This window comes from Myotis davidii, unplaced genomic scaffold, assembly GCF_000327345.1.
Source record: "Myotis davidii unplaced genomic scaffold, ASM32734v1 scaffold1104, whole genome shotgun sequence".
NCBI classification, from domain to species: domain Eukaryota; kingdom Metazoa; phylum Chordata; class Mammalia; order Chiroptera; family Vespertilionidae; genus Myotis; species Myotis davidii.
In genome coordinates this window covers 165,694-187,330 of record NW_006294679.1, presented here as the reverse complement: position 1 = coordinate 187,330, position 21,637 = coordinate 165,694, and the positions used below count along the sequence as shown (strand labels likewise).

The following is a 21,637-nucleotide window of genomic DNA, read 5'->3' as shown; positions in this document are numbered from 1 at the left end:
CACACTTCCTGGGTTTCCTATTGCTCCCTGAAGCCTGGGGCGACGGCTTACTGACTCCCGCACCCTCATGGGTCAGGGCTCTGGTCCTTGGAGGAGCCCTTGAGCATCTCTGGCCTTCTGTGTGCTTTTCCTCTCTGCCTGTGAACTGTCTGCCGGGTCCCCATCTCACTCAGGTGCCTCTCTCAAGGCAGTAAGCCTGCAGTCCTAAGGCTCCCTCATCTGTTTCTCTGTTTCACGTCTCCGATCATTGTCCTTTGTTGCCCGATAGCTGCTGTCTTAAAAACCACTCTTTCACCCGGCCGGTGAGGCTCAATGGTTGAGCATCAAGCCATGAGCCAGGAGGTCATGGTTCTATTCCCAGTAAGGGCACATGTCCAGGTTGCGGGCTCGATCCCTGGTAGAGGGTGTGCAGGAGGCAGCCAACCAATGATTCCGATCATTGGTGTTTCTCTCTCTCCCTTTTCCTCTCTCTCTGAAACAAAAAAAAAACATGTATTTTTTTTTTCATGTATAGGGCGTAATGTCACAGGAAGGCTATAGTACTCTGCCCCCCGTGAGGAGTAAACCCAAGTTGCTGTTGGATGTGTTGTACACTGAGAAGCCGTTCTTCAGGCGCTCTGCTCTCTCCACACCCAAAAAACATGTATTTTTTAAAAACCCACTCTTTCATACATTTTGTCTGACCTTTTTGGTTTTTTCAAGCAGGAGGGTTGCCGAAACCGGTTTGGCTCAGTGGATAGAGCGTCGGCCTGTGGACTGAAAGGTCCCAGGCTCGATTCCAGTCAAGGGCATGTACCTGGGTTGTGGGCACATCCCCAGTAGGAGATGTGCAGGAGGCAGCTGATCAATGTTTCTCTCTCATGGATGTTTCTAGCTCTCTATCTCTCTCCCTTCCTCTCTGTAAAAAATCAATAAAATATATCAAAAAAAAAAAAAGCAGGATGGTAAATCGGTCCCTATTACTCCATCTTGGCCAAGTGGAAGTCCCTGATTTCTCTTTATTTTATTTTATTGTTTTAATCCTTACCAAGGATATTTTCCCATTTTCAGAGAGCGGAAGAGAGAAAGACAGAAATATCAATGTGAGAGAAACACGTCAATTGGTTGCCTCCTACATGCACCTGACCAGGGCCCAGACCAGGGAGGAGCCTGTAACCGGGGTACGTGCCCTTAACCAGGATCGAACCCGGGACCCTTCGGTGTGCAGGCTGACACTCTATCCACTGAGCCAAATCAGCCAGGGCCCTGGTTTCTCTTTCAATCAATGGCCCAAACTGGGCACTAAAACTGCTTCTGAAAGATCTGAACTTTCCCTCTGAGACACCCGCTGCCTTGAGGGGTGAGGCTCTGGGGGCTGCTCCCGGAGACTCGGTTCTCAGAACCAACACTGTTTTCAAAATAATAAATACAGGGACACGCTTCCCTTTTACTCATCCTTCAAGAGTGGATTTCAAGAAGCTAAACAGGCTTGATGGTATCATTGCTCTCACAGATAACACAATGTGTTCTCATATATTCTTGTTTTAAGCTTTTCTGTTTTAATTTCTCATATACTAAATATCAGAAGACATGGCCACATGTACAGAAGCTCTTGGGGTGCTGGGTAATTTTGAAGAGTCCTGAGCCCTAAAGGCTGGAGAGTTGCTATCTTAGATGATCATCCTGATGTCTTCTCTTCTCCAAAGTGAAACTCTCCTTGAAACTTTCCCTCTGGTGGTTTCAAGACACAAAAGAATACATCTCTTCCTCCATCATTTCTCTTCCTCCCTCAACTTCTAACTATCAGAGCCTCAGCCCCTCCAGGTCCTCATCTCCTTGCTCCATACTCTTCACAGTGTGGCAGGCCTGCTGTGGCCCTGTCCCACCACCTCCGTGTGAGTGACACTTCCCGCCGTGGCCCTGTCCACCACCTCTGTGTGACGCTCAGTTTTCTACCTGGAGTGCTGGCCTCTCCCTCGAGCAGCAGGTTCATTTTCTCCTAGTGATGATGGTAATTCTGAGTGTTCCCACGCGTGGGCCGCGGGAACATTGCTGCTGTGACTGCTCACCTGCCCATCTGTGTGAATGTGTTTCCATTTCTCTCAGTAACTATAAGTGAAATTGCTCAGTTTATGATAAATTTATATGCCATTTTTTTTAAAAACTGCCAAACTTTCACAGTGGCTGCATCATTTGTGTTCCCATCAGCAGCAGGAGGACTTGAGGTTGTGTCTGCATTGCTGCTGTCTGTGCTTTAATTGCAGTTCTTTCCGTGGGTATGGAGTGCTATCTCATTGTCGTTTTCATTTGCATTTCCTAATGGCTGATGATGTTACACCTATTTTCATGTGCTTTTTACTCATTTGTATCTCCCCTTCGGTGAAATTTAATTTTTTGCCCATTTTATATTGGGCCATTTGTCTGATTAAGCTGCCCAGTGTTCTTTGTATATTCTAGACACAAGTCCTCCAGCAGACACGTGACATGCAGACGTGGTCTGTCAGTCTGTAGCCAGTATTTCATTTTTCTTAATAGCGTCTCTTGAAGAATAAAAGTTTTCAATATTTTGAAGTTCATTTGCCAGTTTTGCATGGACCCTGTTTGTTTTTTTAATATATTTTATTGATTTTTTACAGAGAGGAAGGGAGAGAGATAGAGAGTTAGAAACATCAATGAGAGAGAGACATTGATCAGCTGCCCCCTGCACATCTCCCACTGGGGATGTGTCCGCAACCCAGGTACATGCCCTTGACCAGAATCGAACCCGGGACCCTTCAGTCCGCAGGCCGACGCTCTATCCACTGAGCCAAACCGGTTTCGGCTGGACCCTGTTTTTAAGTCATAGCTAAGAATTCTGTGCCCAGCCCAAGGTCATGAAAACTCTCTCCTATATTCCACTTGGGTGCATGTCCGTTTCAGGTGAAGTCCACATTTGTTGTGGGTAAGAGTAAGTTTATCTGTGTCCCTGTGGCTCTCCGACTGTCCCAGAGCCACTGGTTGGAATGACGATCCTGTCCCCGTTAAATGTCCTTTTCAATTTTGTCAAAAAGCAGTTGACCATAATTGGAAGGATTTAACTTTAGACTCTCAGTTCTGATTCTGTTCCACTGATCTAGATGCCTATCTTATTTTTTCCACCTCCCCGCTCCCCTCCCCTTTCGCAACCATCCGTTTGTTCTCTGTATCTGAGTCCGTTTCTGTTTTGTTTCTGGATTCCCCATGTAAGTGAAATCATATGGCATTTTTCTTTCTCTGTCCTGCCTAATTCACTCAGCATAAGACCCTCTAGTCATCCATGTTGTCTCAGATGGCAAGATGGCATTACTTTGTATGGCTCAATATATGCTTTCCATTGTGCACTGAACCACAGCCTGATCCCTTTGTCTGTCAGTGAACACCTAGGTTGCTTCCATGTCTTGGCTGTTGTAAATAATGTTGCAATGAACACAGAAGTGCACATATCTTTTCAAATTTGTGTTTTTGTTTTCTTTGGATAAATATTAGAAGTGGGATTGCAGAGTCATATGGAAGTACCATTTTTGATTTTTTGAGGAACCTCCATACTGCTTTCCACAGGGCTGCACCAATTTACAGTCCCACCAACAGTGCACGAGGGTTCCCTTTTCTCCACATCCTCACCAACACTTCCTATATGTTGATCTTTTTATTTTTATTTTTTGCTATTTGTTGATTATTGATGATCAACATTGGTAGGTGTGAGGTGATGCCTCATTGTGGTTTTAATTTGCATTTCCATGGTGATTAGTGATGCTAAGGATCTTTTCATGTATCTATTTGTCATCTGTATGTCCTCTTTGGAGAAATGTCTGTTCAGGGTCTCTGCCCATTTTTCAGTTGGATTGTGTTAAATTGTATGTGTTCCTTATATATTTTGGATATTAACACCTTATTGGATAGATTATTTGCAAATAATCTCCCATTTTGTTGATGGTTTCCTTTGCTGTGCAAAAACTTTTTTGTTTATGTCGTCCCACTGTTTATTTTTGTTTTTGCTGGCCTTGCTGAGGAAACATCTTGGCCTGGGGCCTTTTAGAGAGAGGTGTGGGGCCTGCTGAGGCAGATGCTGCTTCTTTAGGAAAATCTGAATATTAAAAAGATATTGCCAAGACTGATATCAAGGAGTTTATTGCCTTTTTTTCTAGGAGTTTTATTGTTCTAGGTCTTATATTTAAGTTTAATCCATCTTAAGTTTACTTTTGTTTATGGTGTATATATGATATCTTTATGCCTGTAATAAAGCCTGTTAAGACAGTTGGTTGTCATTAGTGGGAAAAATTGACGTAGGGCCTTATCAGTTAAATATTAGCATTTATATTATTCAATTTAATGACTAGATGCAATCTGAACTCTAATTTTTTTCTTATTTAGAATGTTTAATAGAACTTGAGCCAGTCCTGAGAACATATGAAGAGATAAGTTTTCTTGAAGCTGTTTTGCAACTAAAGAAAACAAAGGTAAATAATTGCTAAATGAAATGCTGGAAATCAGACTTTAAACAACTATATGTTAGTCACGGAGACATTCGATTTAGTTTGTAATTCTTACCTGTGTACTTTTCACAAGTATGGGCTATAGTATTGGGGCGGAGCGTTTATGAGAGGTTATAAATGCTCTCCTTCTGTCACTGAAAGGCTTTTCCATGCCATTCAGATGGCCATCTCCAGATTCCAGGCATTTCCAGAACTCCTATATATTACATTTTAATATAAAATGTGTCAGGACACTTCTCCAAAGTGGACATACAAATGGCCAAGAGACATATGAAAAAAATGCTTAAAGTCACTAATTATCAGAGATATGCAAATTTAAACAACAATGAGATACCACCTCACACCTGTCAGAGTGGCTACCATCAACAGATGACAAGTGCTGGCGAGGATGTAAAGAAAAGGGAACCCTCATGCACTGCTGGTGGGAAGGCAGCCTGGTGCAGCCACTGTGGAAAACACTATGGAGTCTCCTCAAAAACTTAAAAATGAAACTGCCATTTGAGCCAATGATCCCACTTCTAGGAATATATCCTAAGAAATCAAAAACACCAGTCAGAAAGAATGTATGCACCCCAATGTTCATAGCAGTGCAACTAAATAGCTAAGATTTGGAAACAGCCCAAGTGCCCATCAGCAGATGAATGGATAAAAAAGCAGTGGTAATTTACACCATGGAATACTATGCAGCTGTCAAAAAGAAAGAACTCTTATCTTTTAAGGATGGGCCTAGAGAGTCTTATACTAAGTGAAATGAGCCAGTTAGAGAAAGATAAGTATCACATGATCTCACTCATATGTGGAATCTTATCAACAAAATAAACTGATGAAAAAAATAGATCCAGAGACATAGAAGCATGGAACAGACTGGTGAATTCCAGAGGGAAGGTGGGGGTGGGTGAGTAGGTGGGGAGTGATTAACCCGGGAACTTATATGCAAATATGGACACAGACAATAGAGTGGTGAAGGCCTGGGAGGGGCAGGTGCGGGATGGAGGGGTTCAATGAAAAAAACAAACATGCCCAGCCGGGTGACTCGGGTTGAGCATCCACCTATGAACCAGGAAGTAACGGTTTGATTCCCAGTCAGGGCACATGCCTGGTTTGCGGACTGGATCCCCAGTGTGAGGTGTGCAGGAGGCAGCCGATCAATGATTCCCTCTCATCATTGATGTTTCTATCCCTCCCTCTCCCTTCCTTTCTGAAATCAATAAAGATATATATATTTTTAAAACCAACAAAGTGGGCATCTGTAATACGTCCAACAATAAAGAAAAAAAAAAGGAAAGAAAAGAAATAAGACAGAAGGAAAAAAAAGTGTCATGAATGCCAGTGTGTACAATGAATTCCGTAAATCAACTTTTTAATCCACATGTTATTTCCCTAAAGTCTTCAGAGTAATAGATATCCGGGTTCTTACACTTCTCTTTGTCCAGTGTTCTCGGGCTTTTCTATGATTTATGGTAAGTTAAGCTGTAGGATTTTTATTAAGTGTATTTTATTTTGTGTATTATTTGAGGATTAATACACAAAATGTTTATTTTTTAAATTGCTTTTTGATTTTGTTATCCTACTCACTTGTTGCATAGACCAGTCTCTGTTGATGTGATCTAGGACAGTTGTCTTCCTGGCTCTTTCAGATCAGAAAAACTGAAGGGACCCAACACTGCAGGGTTTTCTCAACATTAAAGTTGTTTAAAAGCCACTGTAGTCCTTTCGGGGGCAGAGTAAGCATAGTTTAGCACTTGTTGGATTTCCTTATGTTGCCTTTGAAATATGATCCAGTTTGCAGGATCGATTGACACAGCCTCTGATGTAGAAGGGACACGCATAAAGGAAATGGCTTCCCTTAACCAAACTAAGAATTGATGGGGACAATACTAGTTAGTGCCTGAGTGTTTTAAGGCACTAACAGCTTAACTTACTATAAATCACAGAAAAGCCCGAGAGCACTGGACAAAGAGAAGTGTAAGAACCCGGATATCTATTACTCTGAAGACTTCAGAGAAATAACTAAAGAGAAACTGTGTTAATCCTTTTGATAACTTTTTACTGACTTATCCACTTCTGAGTAGGTACAGTGTTTTCCAGAACATTTCATCTTATCCACTTCTTAGTAGATACAAACGTCAATAACATTTCTTTTTGCTTTATCTTTTCAGTTCTCTTTTCTCTCCTCATAACTTTCTCTTCTTCTAACCAAGGTGTACCAAAGGATCTGCTTTCTTGGTTTTTAAAGTAGAAAAGAACCATTCCAGTTCCTTTGTCCACAAACAACTTATATTAGGATCTGTATTTAAAACTGTTAATTTTTAGAAGTCTGGCTTTTTAAATAAATTAAGTTATATAATTATAAATACTTAAATATCCTATATAATAAAAGGCTAATATGCACATTGACCGAACGGTAGGAATGACCCGTCACTATGACGCCCATTGATCACCAGGGGGCAGAAGCTCAGTGAAGGAGCTGCCCCCTGGTGGTCAGTGCGCTCCAACAGGGCAGCGCCACTCAACCAGCAGCCAGGCTCATGGCTGGCAAGCGCAGTGGTGGCGGTGGGAGCCTCTCCCGCCTCCACAGCATCACTAAGGATGTCTGACTGAGCGGGCCTAAGCCATCAGTCATACATCCCCCAAGGGCTTCCGGACTGCAAGAGGGCACAGGCTGGTCTGAGGGGATCCCCTCCCCAGTACACGAATTTTGTGTGTCGGGCCTCTAGTCATTTAATAATAGCATCACTTTCATCATTGTTTTTAACTTACTGTATTGTTTTCATTTAGGGTTGTTATAGTTATTCTTTAATTTTTTTAAAAAAATTTTATATTGCGTGGCCTGTGTGTCTCAGTGGTTGAGCATCAACCTATGAACCAGGAGGTCATGGTTCAATTCCTGGTCATGGCACATGCCCTGGTTCCAGGCTCGATCCCCAGTAGGGGGTGTGTAGGAAGAAGCCAATCAGTGATTCTCTTCCATCATTGATGTTTCTCTCTCTCCCTCTTCCTTCCTCTCTGATATCAATAAAATATATATATATTTTAATCCTTATATCAGTACTGTGAAACTCGTAGGGCAGGATCTTGTTGCCATCGCACTGGTAAGATCATGGAGGTGCGTGGATGTCAGTGACACAGCACCCACACAGCCAGCCCACGGCAGGGCCAGGAATAGAATATAAATTTAATAAGACTTTCATAAAGAAATTGGTAAAAACAAAGATCACCATTTAGGATAAGCTGATTTGTTAAAGAATTTTACTCATGTGATTTGTTACTCCAGTTAAAGCACCTGTATGTGTCCGCTCCAGGTGCAGAGCGCTCTGAGTGCTGTCCACATATGTGACAAGAAATCGGAGGCATCTCTGAACCTCTCTCTAAATCACGGTCCACTGGAGGTAAACAGAACTTCTGTTGATAAACTCAGAATCTGAGAATCTGGGAAAGTCACCCAGTCTAACTCCTGGGGAGGTGCTGGGATCTGCCCATGGCCCAGGGCCGTGCCCAGCTAGAAATCCCTCATCCAGCCCCTGCTCCTCGCCCAGCCAGCCCTGTGGCCTGTGTGGCGCACTGTGTCCCCATGGATCGGCATGGGGGACATTGCTCTGGTGGTGCTGGGCCCACCCTGACCGAGCTCTGCACTGTCCATCTGCCTGTCCTTCCCTCGCCCGGGAGGAGGGAAGGGGAGTGGCACCGTGTGGCTGTGCACGGGGAAAGGGCTCCTGAGGGCATCCACTCGGGCTCACCGCATCTCGGTCATTTCTCTTCAGAAAACGTATGTCCACTTCACAGACTCAGAAAAGGCCTTCAGCATGAGCACTAGAGCACAGCACTGGGCTTTCCATCTGCCGTGCACACGGTCTCCGCTCTCAGAGCCACGTGCACACTGTAGACAGAGGGGACAGACAGCACTGGCAAAGCCCAGCGCCCGAGGGCGGAAGCCTGGGGGAGGCGCATCCATGCTCCACCACTTCTGTGGGCCCCGGGGGCGGGTGGGGCGTGGGCAGAAAGAGAAGGCACCTGCTCTACATCAGCAGGGAACTAGAGTTGCAGATTTCAAGTTTCTCATCAACTGTACAGAGCCTCTAAGATCATATAGCAAATACTGGAAAAGTTATCATTTCTAATATGTTATCATTCTTCCCCCAATTTAAGTTGATTTTAAAAATCAGGTTTTTTGTTTACTTGATATATGTGGCTTTTTACTTTGTAAGGTGTAACTGTCGTTTTGATTCTTTGTTTATAATAAGCCACAAGCAAGAACTGTTTAGAAATTAAAGCTGTATAACTTTTGAATGATTTTTCTTTAGCCTAAATCGTGTGTCCCTGTTCACCTCAGGAATCCTGTGGATTTTCTCAGTGTCATAAAAGTAGCGGTTCTCCTGGAGCTGCCAGATCCCTGTGCGCTGCTCAGCACGATGGCCTTGTGTCTGGTACGTACGGTTTGTCGTCGGTTTGGCTACAAGTTTCCACTTTCTTTCAAGCTGATATTCTTGCAAACAATCACAGTGTGTGTGGCACGTGTCTCCCATTGGCATCCATGACGCATGTTCACAAAGGGACAGACAGTACAGCATCCTGGGATGTTCAGGAGACCCCTCCCGTGTGAAAGGCATGCTGCGGGGCAGCACAGGAAAATACAGACAGTCTCTCGGGAGAAAGAGGAGCAGTGTGCCTGTGTGTGCACAGTGTGGCCGCAGCGGGTGCAGGGGAGGTGACAGAGCTATGGGTTGGGGAGGGCGTCTTCACAGCAGCCTTAGGGACTCTGGATCCATGGTCAGGAGCTGCACGTCCGCAGCTGGAAGCGGGTGTTTTGATCAGTGTTTTCCTGTTGCTCTGCTCGGCTCTGCCATCACGAAGAATTTACTGGCGGAGGCTGAAGCTGTCCTTACGAAGGGTGGGTAATGGGTGGGCGTTCCAGGCCGAGCGACAGCGTCGGGGCTCGGATTCGCAGGGCAGGGCGCATGGACAGGGAGGCCAGGTGTGGCGAGGCCGACCAGGGTGGGGAGCCATCACTGCACACTTCTGAGCAAGGGAGTGACGGGATGAAATCCTTTGCTTTAGGAAGAGTCCTTCGGGCCGGACTCTAGGCTACTTGGGGAGAGCAAGGAGACGAGGTGGGGGAACAGCTGGGAGACTTGGTCTGTTGCTGCAGCACAGCCACAGCGGGGGGCTAGGAGGCCTGACCAGAGCACAGGAGGGGCTGGGGGTGTTGTCTCCGATAGGGTGAGGCCCCTCCTCACTGGCAGGAGGGACAGAGAAGCCAGGACTGGCAGAGCATTGGTGCTAGTCACTAGAACGGGTTCTAGAGTTAAGGTGAGCAGTTCACTTTTTAATGTTTTTTAACGAGGTGTTCAGCAGCATGCATGAGGGCGCTGTCCAGTTGGCTGCTTAAAATGTGAGACCGAGGTTCCATGAAGTCAGAAAAGGTAATTACATGGACTTGGGAAGAGGTGACCGCTGAGGCCTGCGGTGGCGAGGGTAACCAAGGAGAGCATAGGAAACACATCACACACCGAGTCAGAGGACAGTTCAAAGTGCGGAGACGCAGAGGAGGGAGGGGCGACATGGAGAAGTAAAATCCCATGATATGTCACTTACTTGGGACAGACAGACAGCGAGAGTGTGGCAGGACATTCGGTGTGACCCTCCTGGTCTGAGCAGTTACTTGCAGAATCAGGTGGACACGCAGCGCAAGCAGCAGTGCAGTGGGCACTGTGTGCCCTCCCCTGTGTGGCCCATGCTGACAGCTGAGCTGCAGGAGGAACTAAGGATATCCTCCCCCAGTAGCAACATTGTCTTTCAGGAAAAACCCCGGACCTTTCCACCCTGCTTCCCCGCCCGGCCAATCACAGCTGGGATGACGTGTCTGCGGCTCAGACGGCCCTGATGTGTGACCACGAGACCGCCCCTCGCTCTTTGGCAGTACAGACACCTCTCCACTCTGCCCAGTAGGTTTGCCACGTCAGGGCTACTGTCTTCACTCTCCCAATGTGGGGAACACGGACATTCTGAAGTCGGGAAGCACTTCCAGCCCCAGCACCAGGGGCCGGCACGTGGTCACAGCTCAGGGGCCGGCGCATGGTCACAGCTCAGGGGCCGGCACGTGGTCACAGCTCAGGGGCCATGTGGTCACAGCTCAGGGGACAGCGCGCGGTCACAGCTCAGGGGCCGGCGCGTGGTCACAGCTCAGGGTCGTGCAGTCACAGCTCAGGGTCGTGCAGTCACAGCTCGGGCCGGCGCGCGGTCACAGCTCAGGGTCGTGTGGTCACAGCTCAGGGGCCGGCGCGTGGTCACAGCTCAGGGTCGTGCAGTCACAGCTCAGGGTCGTGCAGTCACAGCTCGGGCCGGCGCGCGGTCACAGCTCAGGGTCGTGTGGTCACAGCTCAGGGGCCGGCGCGTGGTCACAGCTCAGGGGCCGATCCCTCAAGGTCTGGGGAGGGGAAGGTGGCTGGGCACAGGTGTGACCAAATATGTTACTAAAGGCAAAGTTGCTTTTGTTTATCTAACAAACATGCAGGTATCTTTTACACATTTTTTAAAACTTAGAAAAAGGTTTTGCCCCATGATTTATAGCAGATAAAAAGGAGTGCTTTTCCAGGAGGGATGAGAAGAAATAACTCAAATATCTGTTTCCTGAAAATTAACAGCATCTCCCCAAAGTACTGGTTTCCTATTAGCACAGTCACAGTAAAGACAGGTTTTATGCCTCCTCATTTCTTTTTCATCTTGTTTTCTTCATTGCACGTGTCTGTCTTCACCTTTTACCTGTCCCCCGGCTCTGTGCAGAGCGATCACAGCCTGGGGTGGCCCAGCAATGGATCCAGAGCAAAAGGGAGGATGTTGTGAGCCAGATGACCGAGGCCTGCCTCAACCAGGCGCTGGACGCCCTGCTGTCCCGGGACCTGATCATGAAGGAGGACTACGAACTCATCAGCACCAAACCCACGAGGACCGCCAAAGTCAGGCAGTTACTGGACACCACTGACATCCAGGGAGAGGAATTTGCCAGAGTCATAGTGCAGAAGCTGAAGGACAACAAGCAGATGGGCCTGCAGCCCTACCCGGAAATACTGCCCACTTCTCGGTCGCCATCATTACTCTTATTTCAAAATAAAAGCTTATAGGGGACTCTTTTTCAAGAAGAAAAGTCAGCTTATTAAAAGGTATTTTGTATTCCTCTTGCCCTGATCAAATTGTTTTTATGAAATCCATGTGAGTCTTAGTAGCTTCAATGAAGTTTCTCCTTCAGGTAAATACTAGTCTTCTCCATGACATTACAGTCTTTTTAAAATTAAAATAATAGAAAGTATGCATTTTGCTACATAGTTCAATTTTTGTCTCTTTGGTTAACTGAAGCTTTTTTTGGTTTTATTTATTTTTATTGATTTTAGAGAGCGAGAGCGAGGGAGAAACATTGATTGGTTGCCTCCCATTCGCACCCTGACTGGGGATCGAATCTGAAACCTAGGTATGTGTCCTGCCTGGGAATCAAACCTGCAGCCTGTTTTTGGAGCATGGACCAGTGCTCCCACCAGCTGAGCCACCACCCGGCTGGGCAGTTGAAGCTGTTTTCCATGTAATATGGTGCACTTCCTGTACACGGGGATTGTTGGCATCAGGCGTGTCCATGGAGGCACCTCACGTTCACTCTGGGGTCTGCATGGCTTGTCTGAGCTGTGTCTGGCGTCTGCACTGCGCCCTCTACACTCACCAGAGCACACGGCCTTCTGACTGGCCGTCCAGCTCATGTCCTCTCCCACAGGCTGTGCATTAGATTCTTGTCCAGAATACGTTTTTGTTTTTAATATATTTTTATTGATTTCGGAGAAAAGGAGAGGGAGAGGGAGAAACATCAATGATGAGGGAAAACCTTTGATCGGGTGCCTCCTACACACCCCACACTGGGGACTGAGCCTGCAACCCAGGCATGTGCCCTGACCAGGAATCAAACTGTGACCTGCTGGTTCATAGGTCGACACTCAACCATTGACCACGCCGGCCGGGCCAGATTACGTTTTTAAATGTTATTTATTGAATTCTTCTTTTAAAACTTGTTTCACAAGTAAAACAATACAAAGTATATAAAGAAAAATATTAATCTTTCAACATATGTTTCTACCTCCATTTCTGACCTCCGCCAATAACCTGGGCATGGGCAGGTGCTGGTCCTTGCCCCCTCCCGGAGCAACCTCCTTGCCCATCCTCCTTAACTGCTGCGTAATACCACCAGGGAGCCTTTTTTCTTTTCCCTTTTTTTAATGTGTTTTATAGATTTTTAGAGCGGAAGGGAGAGAGATAGAGAAATAGCAACATTGATGAGAGAGAACCATCGAATGGCTGCCTCCTGCACGCCCCCTACTGGGGATCGAGCCTACAACCCCAGCATGTGCCCTGACCTCTTGGTTCCTAGGTTGATGCTCAACCACTGAGCCACACTGACTGGGCGGCTTTTTTCTTTTTTTTTTAAGATATAGTGTGAGTTCTTTTTTGGTTAATTGGGTTATGTCACTCAGTGAAAATGTACAAGGAATAATGCCCTTTTCTGAAAATGTTTATCAGCAATGTCAGCAAACAGTGTGAACAGGACAAATTCGAAAGCACCACACCCACAGTGTGAAAAATGAGGAAAAGCAGAAATGACCGATGGCGTTGAGGCAGCGAAGTATTTTATTAAAATTATAAGAATGTGTATTTCCATCTCCATGTTGGAGCTTGACATTCACCGGTGGTGCCTCGAGAAAATGGAAATTAACATGAGAGACGGAAGCAGTGTGTGAGTTGTCTGTTATTACGCCGATTATTTTTAAAGTGTGAGGATAAAGATGCAATTTGAGAAATTGAGAAAAAAAGCGTCTTTTCTTTTGAAGGTTTTCCCCTTTCTGTATACATATTCCAGAATTTTAATTATTTTAAATCTTGATGGTTTCCAATTGGCCTTTTATATTGGTTTGATGATGTGGTGATCTGATTGGTAAAGTGAACTTTGCCCTGGGTCTTCCATTCTGCCTGGATCTAAACACTCGGCCTTCCAGCCACTCTGTGTGCGTGTGGCCGTGCGCAGCAGCCACTGTCTCCCATGATTTAACATAAGGGAGCATGTAGCCGTGCAGAGATCAGCACGCATGGCGAGTAAGAAGATGGAGACAAGGGTCCAGAGGGCCTGCTGTCAGCCTCGTAGACCTGCTGCCACCCTGTGGCCAGGTTTCACTGTAGCCCGTGTGCAGCGTGATGGTTAGGGAAAGGGTGACGGGTGTGCAGTGGGTGTGTTTAGGGAAAGGGTGACGGGTGTGCAGTGGGTGTGTTTAGGGAAAGGGTGACGGGTGTGCAGTGGATGTGTTTAGGGAAAGGGTGACGGTGTGCAGTGGGTGTGTTTAGGGAAAGGGTGACGGGTGTGCAGTACGTGTGTTTAGGGAAAGGGTGACACATATGCCGAGTATAACAGGTCAGATGAGAAGCAGGCCTAGCAAGGAGAAGGTGCATTTGAATGTCTTTTTAGTGGTAGCTCCATGGGATGAGCTGGAGACAGATGAGGGCAAGACCCTGCAGGTGCAGCAGCAGCTGGGCTGCCCGTGGCCTGCGGACCTGGCACTCTATGACGTCGGGGGTGCTCAGTGACATTGAGGGCTGCTGAGGCCTGCGGATCTGGCGCTCGCTGGCCTTGGGGCCTGTGGTCTGGAAGTTCTTCAGTTCTTCCTCCACCTTCTAGTTTAGTCACAGAGCTGTCACAGCGTCACCTTTAACCCCCTTGTTGACAAACAGAGAACAGGCTTCAGGCTCAGACCTTCAGCCACAACATAACGATCTTTTCATTTTTTAAAATTGTACTTTGTTTGAAAACGACCTTCTACATTGACACTGGTAGTGGTTTTCTGTGTGTAACATGTAAAGGTTCACATATAATATTGACGACAAGGGAGCTGAGTGCCAAGGCCCGTGGTGGTCCTGGGCAGGGCCCCTTGGCCGGGTTAGGGTGCCGTCGCTCTGGGAGGGTCCTCACAGTCCGGAACCCTCTATGTTCCCCGGAGGAGGCTGGGGACAGCACTGCGCACTGGGTGAGGGCAGAGCCCTGAGCAGGCCCCGCGCGCCTGGGCGTTGGTGTTAAAAGCAGGAGATTTGTGCACGAGACAGTTTCTCTTAGGGGCCACTTCTGTTTCCTGCAGGCTGGGAACTGAGATCTGATTAGAACATTTCACATTTTGCATCCAACCTGAATTCCGAGAACAATGTTGTCACACTTTGTATTTTAGGAAGATCACGTAACATGAGAGCGCGCTCACTAGGCCGGGAGCCACAGCTCAGCTCTCCACGGAGGAAGACGGGCGGGTGGTGCCTTGCAAGGGAGCAGTGCGAGGCCAGGAGCAGGCTGAGCTGAGGCCACGAGGGAGCCGGCCTCCAGGAAGGCCAGGCCGCTGCTCTCTGTCCCTCTGCCACCCGACCTCCCAGACACTGATTTATGCAGAAAAACACGACCGTCAGGAGAGCAGAAGCAGGGAGTGTTCGCGTTTAGCCATCTCACAAGCATCTCCGTCGAAGCAGAACGTTTCTGCTCTAAAACAGCACGCACCTCCCACGCCCCGAGCCTGGTTACCCACGACACTCTGCATCTCCAGGGACCATTTTCCTCTCGGACCTCTAGGTTCCTGTAAAACCAAAGCCTTCTCTTCGCCCGCCTCCCTCCTAGTCCTCTTCCTGGAAATGGTTCTCATGCCGCATCCTCATTGATTTCCTTCATCATCACTTACAGTCTGAGGCCACAGGGGGACCAAGTCCCTGGTGGACAGGAGCCAGCATGCCTGGATGTGCCTCAGAGGCCTCCACGGGGCTGTGCGGCAGGACCTTCCTCTCAGACTCCCACTGATACCAGGAGCTGCCACTCACACAGCCCTCACCCAGCTGTGCCCCCTCCCCCGAGGGCTGTGTCCCCCTCTGACAGCTGTGTCTCCCCTTCCCCTGATGGCTGTGTCCCTCTCCCCCCAGAGCTGTGTCCCCTTCCCCCTCCCTCCAAGGGCTGGGTCCCCCTCGGACAGCTGTGTCCCCCCTTCCCCTGATGGCTGTGTCCCTCTCCCCCATAGCTGTGTCCCCCTCCCCCTCCCTCCAAGGGCAGTGTCCCTCTGAAGATAGCTTCCCTGGTAAGCTATCGCCAACACAGTGGTCCGTCCATATTGCTAACACACCGAGAGCCACATACCAGCAGTCAGTGTCACTGTTGAATTGACATTTAACTGTCAGCCAAAAACCTTCTATCATGATGTTTTTGCCTTTCTTCTCTTTTTTACACTTAGAACTAGAGGCCCAGCACACGATTAAATCGAGTACATGTAGGGTCCCCTAGGCCTAACCTGCCATCGGGTCCATGTCTGCCGCCCTGCGACGCCTCGCAAACTCCGCGGACGCTGCTGGCACCCTGTGATGCTCCAGAAGTCCCACCTGCCGTGGCCGCTGCAGGACCCACAATGCACCTTCTGGTGAGTCCGGTAGTTGGTCGTGACTCTGTGTCCCCCTTTGGCCTTTTATGATAGGGATTGAGTTGGGTTTTCAGGTCCACAGATAACACTTTGCCTTTATCCCCCTTATTAACTATCCGAACTTGATCCCTAGACCCAGTCACTCAATATAGTTTGATTTCTGGATCTGGAATCTCCCAGCTGGTCACACACAGAGCTGACAGCGTTGCCTTTTAAAATTAGGATGTTGGATGAGCCAAGGACAAAGTCTTCAGGTGCCACAGGCTTCCTCCCAACTCAGCAAAGCTCAGTGGTCCCCACTGTTTAGGCACAACCGTCCGTCACTAATGATTGTGACTGAGGCAGTTAAAGCGCGGACATATTATTATTCATCATCAAAGAATGTGGGAGCTGTAAGTGTAACCAAAACAATCTCTATTTCCAGGTCAGTTTTGAAAGCATTGGCTTGTTTGTGTGTGTGTGTGTTGTTTTGTTTTCATTTAAAATGTATATTTTGATGTCAGCACATTATTTTGACAATGAGGGTATTAAATATTAAAGGGCCCTTCCCCTCTCACATAGAAACAGAAGCACTGCTCAAGCTCTGCCTGTGACACCCTTGTAAAAAGAATCCCCAAATTCAACATCGGAAAACAAACAAATCTTGGAAAATTAAAGATTAAAACAGAAAACAACCCTAAAACCTTAAGTAATATTTTAGAGAGATTTGCGTGTGTGTATCATTAAAACTAGAAATTACTATGCAATAGACACACCTGTGAATCTGGAAAAGTTCTGAACTATGACCCTCAAGGTAACAACCCCAAAACTTCATTCTTGACAGCTGTCCCACTTCCCCTTGGACGCCCGACCCTGCGACCCGGCGTCTGCCCAGGTGGCAGCCCAAACCACCTGCCTCCATCGGCTTGATTCCTCCTGAGGACGTTCAGAGGCCTGAGCTGGGACCTCCAGGCCTTTCCGCTGGGTCTCAGAGTCCCCGCTAGTGACAGTACCCCCGGCCCCGCCCTGACCGGTGCCCCCACACTGCCCCAAGGCTGTGCTGTGGCTGAGGGCTGAGCTCACTAAGAAAGGCTGGGCTGGCAGGGTGGCCACACCCTCTCTCCCACCTCCGCCCTCAGTCGATGGTGCACAGTTTAAAGGGACAAGAAAACAAAGTTGGGAAGTGAACCGTCTGCGGTTTGGGGGACAGAGCCTTGCAAGCATAGGAGAGGGAGCTCCCCCAGCCTCCCGAGAAGGTTAAAGGACTCAGAATTCTCCATCTTTCACTCCCAGGAGCGCTAACAGATTCCGAATCTTTGGCTCCTGTGGGCAAGAAGCTGACCGGCCCTGGAGGGAGGGGGTAAGGGGGTGGCCCACTTGTCCAAGCTCCACGGGACAGGGCCGGGCTGGGGAGATGTTTTCGTGCTGATTTCTTTTACAATCAGAAGGAAAACGTGACTGTACCAGCAACAAATACAGCTAGTGCGCAACTAGTCTTTCTAGGAATGTAGCCGTAAAACATCCTATTTTCTATTTTGCTTGGCAGGCAGGAGCCTACACAAGTCCTGGTCATAGGGAAGCTCTCCTGGGTGGTAGGGACTGAGCCAGCCGGTGCGGCCTCCCAGGTGCCCCGGGTGGGCAGGTATGGATGGCCTTCGGGAAGGACGGAGCCCACAGCATAGCTGCAGCAGAAAGCGGCCAGTCAGATGGCAGTCTAAGGGCAGGCTCAGGAGCAGAGAAGAGAGCTCTCCCCGCCCACCTGCCAGCGGGACTCAGAGAAAACACTGGTTCAGGCTTCCCACCAACCCCTTCAGGCCAGGCTGAGCCAGATTTAATTAGACACAGAGATATATCTCCTTCCTGGTGCTGTAAGCAAAACACTCCTGTTACCAGGACCAGACAAGTTTAGGAGTAAGCACAATTCCTGGGGATCACGTTGTTATGCCCAGATTTCAAGATCCCCAAAGAACCACCAGGGAGTGCCGAGTCCGATGCAAAAGCATAGAGCCTTTATTCAAGCTCAGCCAGGTCCCTCTGCCTCCATTACTGGTGCAGCAGCAGGATGTGAGAGAGCCCCGAGTCTTGAAAGAACAAAGACTTTATAGGGCTTGGGGTGGGGCGGGGGGGGGGGGGGGGGGCTCTGACTACTGATTTGGCCAATTCTGGTTGGTTGAGTGAGGGCTGGGGGCTAGGGCAGGGGTGGGCAAACTTTTGGCCGGGGGCTAGTGACGCAAGGTCAGGGTGCAGCTAGGGTCTGGTTAGACAAAGACAGGGGGGTGGTCAGCATACTTTTGGCCTTGGGTTTGTTTTCCTTGCATTCCCATTGGCTGAGATAAGGGCAAGCTGAGTAACTGATACATTCTGTGGCTTTTTCTAGGAAGACGAGTTAGGGACACAGCTATCAGTCCCATTCTGGCCTTTCAACGTATGCTCTGCTGAAGGCCCTTGGTGACTGCCCTGCCCTGGAAACAACCTCCCTCCAGCTCACAGCCCCACCTAGGAGCACCTCCTTCTGGCTCACAGCCCTTCCTGGGAGCACCTCCCTCCAGGTCACAGCTCCTCCAGGGAGCACCTCCCTCCAGGTCACAGCCCCTCCCGTGAGCACCTTCCTCCAGGTCACAGTTCTCCCAGGGAGCACCTCCATCCAGCTCACAGCTCCTACTGGGAGCACCTCCCTCCAGGTCACAGCTCCTCCAGGGAGCACCTCCCTCCAGGTCACGGCTCCTCCTGGGAGCACCTTCCTCCAGGTCACAGCTCCTCCAGGGAGCACCTCCCTCCAGGTCACGGCTCCTCCTGGGAGCACCTTCCTCCAGGTCACAGCTCCTCCAGGGAGCACCTCCCTCCAGGTCACGGCTCCTCCTGGGAGCACCTTCCTCCAGGTCACAGCTCCTCCAGGGAGCACCTCCCTCCAGGTCACGGCTCCTCCTGGGAGCACCTTCCTCCAGGTCACAGCTCCTCCAGGGAGCACCTCCCTCCAGCTCACGGCTCCTCCAGGGAGCACCTCCCTCCAGGTCACGGCTCCTCCTGGGAGCACCATCCTCCAGGTCACAGATCCTCCAGGGAGCACCTCCCTCCAGCTCACAGCACCTCCAGGGAGCACCTCCCTCCAGCTCACAGCTCCTCCTGGGTGCACCTCCCTCCAGGTCAGGGCTCCTCCCGGGAGCACCTCCCTCCAGGTCACGGCTCCTCCTGGGAGCACCTTCCTCCAGGTCACGGCTCCTCCTGGGAGCACCTTCCTCCAGGTCACGGCTCCTCCTGGGAGCACCTTCCTCCAGGTCACGGCTCCTCCTGGGAGCACCTTCCTCCAGGTCACGGCTCCTCCTGGGAGCACCTTCCTCCAGGTCACGGCTCCTCCTGGGAGCACCTTCCTCCAGGTCACGGCTCCTCCTGGGAGCACCTTCCTCCAGGTCACGGCTCCTCCTGGGAGCACCTTCCTCCAGGTCACGGCTCCTCCTGGGAGCACCTTCCTCCAGGTCACGGCTCCTCCTGGGAGCACCTTCCTCCAGGTCACGGCTCCTCCTGGGAGCACCTTCCTCCAGGTCACGGCTCCTCCTGGGAGCACCTTCCTCCAGGTCACGGCTCCTCCTGGGAGCACCTTCCTCCAGGTCACGGCTCCTCCTGGGAGCACCTTCCTCCAGGTCACGGCTCCTCCTGGGAGCACCTTCCTCCAGGTCACGGCTCCTCCTGGGAGCACCTTCCTCCAGGTCACGGCTCCTCCTGGGAGCACCTTCCTCCAGGTCACGGCTCCTCCTGGGAGCACCTTCCTCCAGGTCACGGCTCCTCCTGGGAGCACCTTCCTCCAGGTCACGGCTCCTCCTGGGAGCACCTTCCTCCAGGTCACGGCTCCTCCTGGGAGCACCTTCCTCCAGGTCACGGCTCCTCCTGGGAGCACCTTCCTCCAGGTCACGGCTCCTCCTGGGAGCACCTTCCTCCAGGTCACGGCTCCTCCTGGGAGCACCTTCCTCCAGGTCACGGCTCCTCCTGGGAGCACCTTCCTCCAGGTCACGGCTCCTCCTGAGAGCACCTTCCTCCGTGGAGCTGCACTTGGAGCAAAGCCAGCTGTGTGTTCAGAACCTGCAGTAGAGGCTAATGGGTCCAGGACCCAAAACACTACCCATTGAGGATGTTCACCTGAAGGCCTTTGAGAAACAGAGAGCAGGACAGTGCCCCCATCACCTTCTTCCCACAAACAGGTCGCAGAACCTGTGTGGCAGGTGCTCTGCCTGCACTGGGAGGACACCTGGAGCCGAGACATCTGTATCCAAAAATCCTCATGGTAGGCAACCCCTCTCAGCCAATAGTGACATTGCTGTATTAAGAACTTAACAATTAAAGTTTTCTTTAAACCTGAAGGATATTTACTATTGCTATCGGAACTATAATTAAAAATAAAATCTCTCCCAAACCCAGAGCTTCTCTCCTCAAAGGCAGCAGAGAAAAGCTGAGTCACTGCATAAGCATTAAGCCACATGGTGTGCACCAAGGCAGTTCTCAGTTGGAAACGTGCTCAGGAAGCCTGCAGACACCCCGCTCTCCAGGCAAACAGCCGCCAATCCGCCCATCCGAGGCCTGGATGGCACCGTTTGTCACCCAGTCCATCCTAGACTCACCCGGCCACTGGAGTGACCATCTGTGTGAGCCAGTTCACCTTATCCAAAGGAAAATAAAATCGTGTCTTCAGGAGCCAGGCAGCCCCCACCGGGCTGGGCCAGACCCTCTGCAGACATGGAGACGGGCTGTCTTCCTCAGTGACTGTGTTTCCGAGGGGCCCCAGGCCCCTGAGAAAGACCCAGCTGGGTTGCAGGCTGAGCAAGGGAAATACTTGTGTGCATCCCAATAAGTGTGGCGGCACTTAACATCAACAATTCCCAACGTCAGGGTTCTGAGTGGAAATGAGGGAGTGAAACATCCTCACTGGAGAGAAGGAGGCTGCCAGTTTTGTTTGCATCTGTCTTTACACTGACTACACCAAACTGCGCATTTGAAACCCTGGAAATTGGGCTCCTGGTTCCACGATGTACACACAACTTTTCCTTCATATAATATCATTCAGAAATTACCTTCTCATGCTGAGTAAAACAATGTTCTCCCAAACAAACAATGAAAAGGAAGATCCTTGCAAATTCTACAAAGAGCTACAAATGACATGAACAGGTCTCACAAGAGAATCTGTGTGTGAAATGGAGGGAATTAATTTGCCTGGGCTGGTAGGCAACCCCTCTCAGCTGTGACACTGAGCACTAAGTTCAGTGTGAAGGAGAATGGGGCATGATGGCTGAGGCCACAGAGAGGGATGGGAGGAGAATGAAGAGATGAATGAAGTCTAGAACCAGAGTGCATTCTAGAAAGAAGTTTAATCTTATTCTAAATATGAAGGGAAATAGCCAAAGAGTTCTAAGGAGTAACTTATGCCACTGTCGGTGGTTGTGTGGGAGGCAGGGAGCCAGAAGGGGGCTCCACTGGAGGCCGGACAGTATGGGTGGTTTAGACAGACACCAGAGCAGATTCCACATACACTGCAGGCTTAGAGCCAGCACAGTGTGGTCACGGGAGGACTAAGAACTACTTCTAGGTTTGGGCCTGACTAATTTAGTGGATGGAAAAGAGAGTAAGTTTTGGTTTGGTTTGGTTTGGGTTGGTTTGAGATGGGTTGGTTTGGGTTGTTGAGTTGTTTGGTTTGATTTGGGTTGGATTGGGTTGGTTGGTTTA

General features: G+C 49.5%; 1 protein-coding gene and 1 long non-coding RNA gene across 2 annotated transcripts in view; both read left to right on the top strand.

Annotated features, from left to right (window-relative positions):
• The window catches only part of RIPK2 (receptor interacting serine/threonine kinase 2), a 46,833-nt gene extending 35,168 nt beyond the window's left edge, over nt 1–11,665 (top strand). The window contains exons 8-12 of the mRNA XM_015567397.1: nt 4,369–4,454; nt 7,793–7,879; nt 8,821–8,914; nt 10,288–10,425; nt 11,268–11,665. Coding sequence (XP_015422883.1) covers nt 4,369–4,454; nt 7,793–7,879; nt 8,821–8,914; nt 10,288–10,425; nt 11,268–11,608 — 746 coding nt within the window. The 3' untranslated portion in view covers nt 11,609–11,665. The remainder of the gene's footprint in view (nt 1–4,368; nt 4,455–7,792; nt 7,880–8,820; nt 8,915–10,287; nt 10,426–11,267) is intronic.
• Nucleotides 11,666–12,881: 1,216 nt separating this feature from the next.
• The window catches only part of LOC107183976, a 13,796-nt gene continuing 5,040 nt past the window's right edge, over nt 12,882–21,637 (top strand). Inside the window, exons 1-2 of the long non-coding RNA XR_001514797.1 lie at nt 12,882–14,312; nt 17,909–17,914. This is a non-coding gene — a long non-coding RNA (uncharacterized LOC107183976). The remainder of the gene's footprint in view (nt 14,313–17,908; nt 17,915–21,637) is intronic.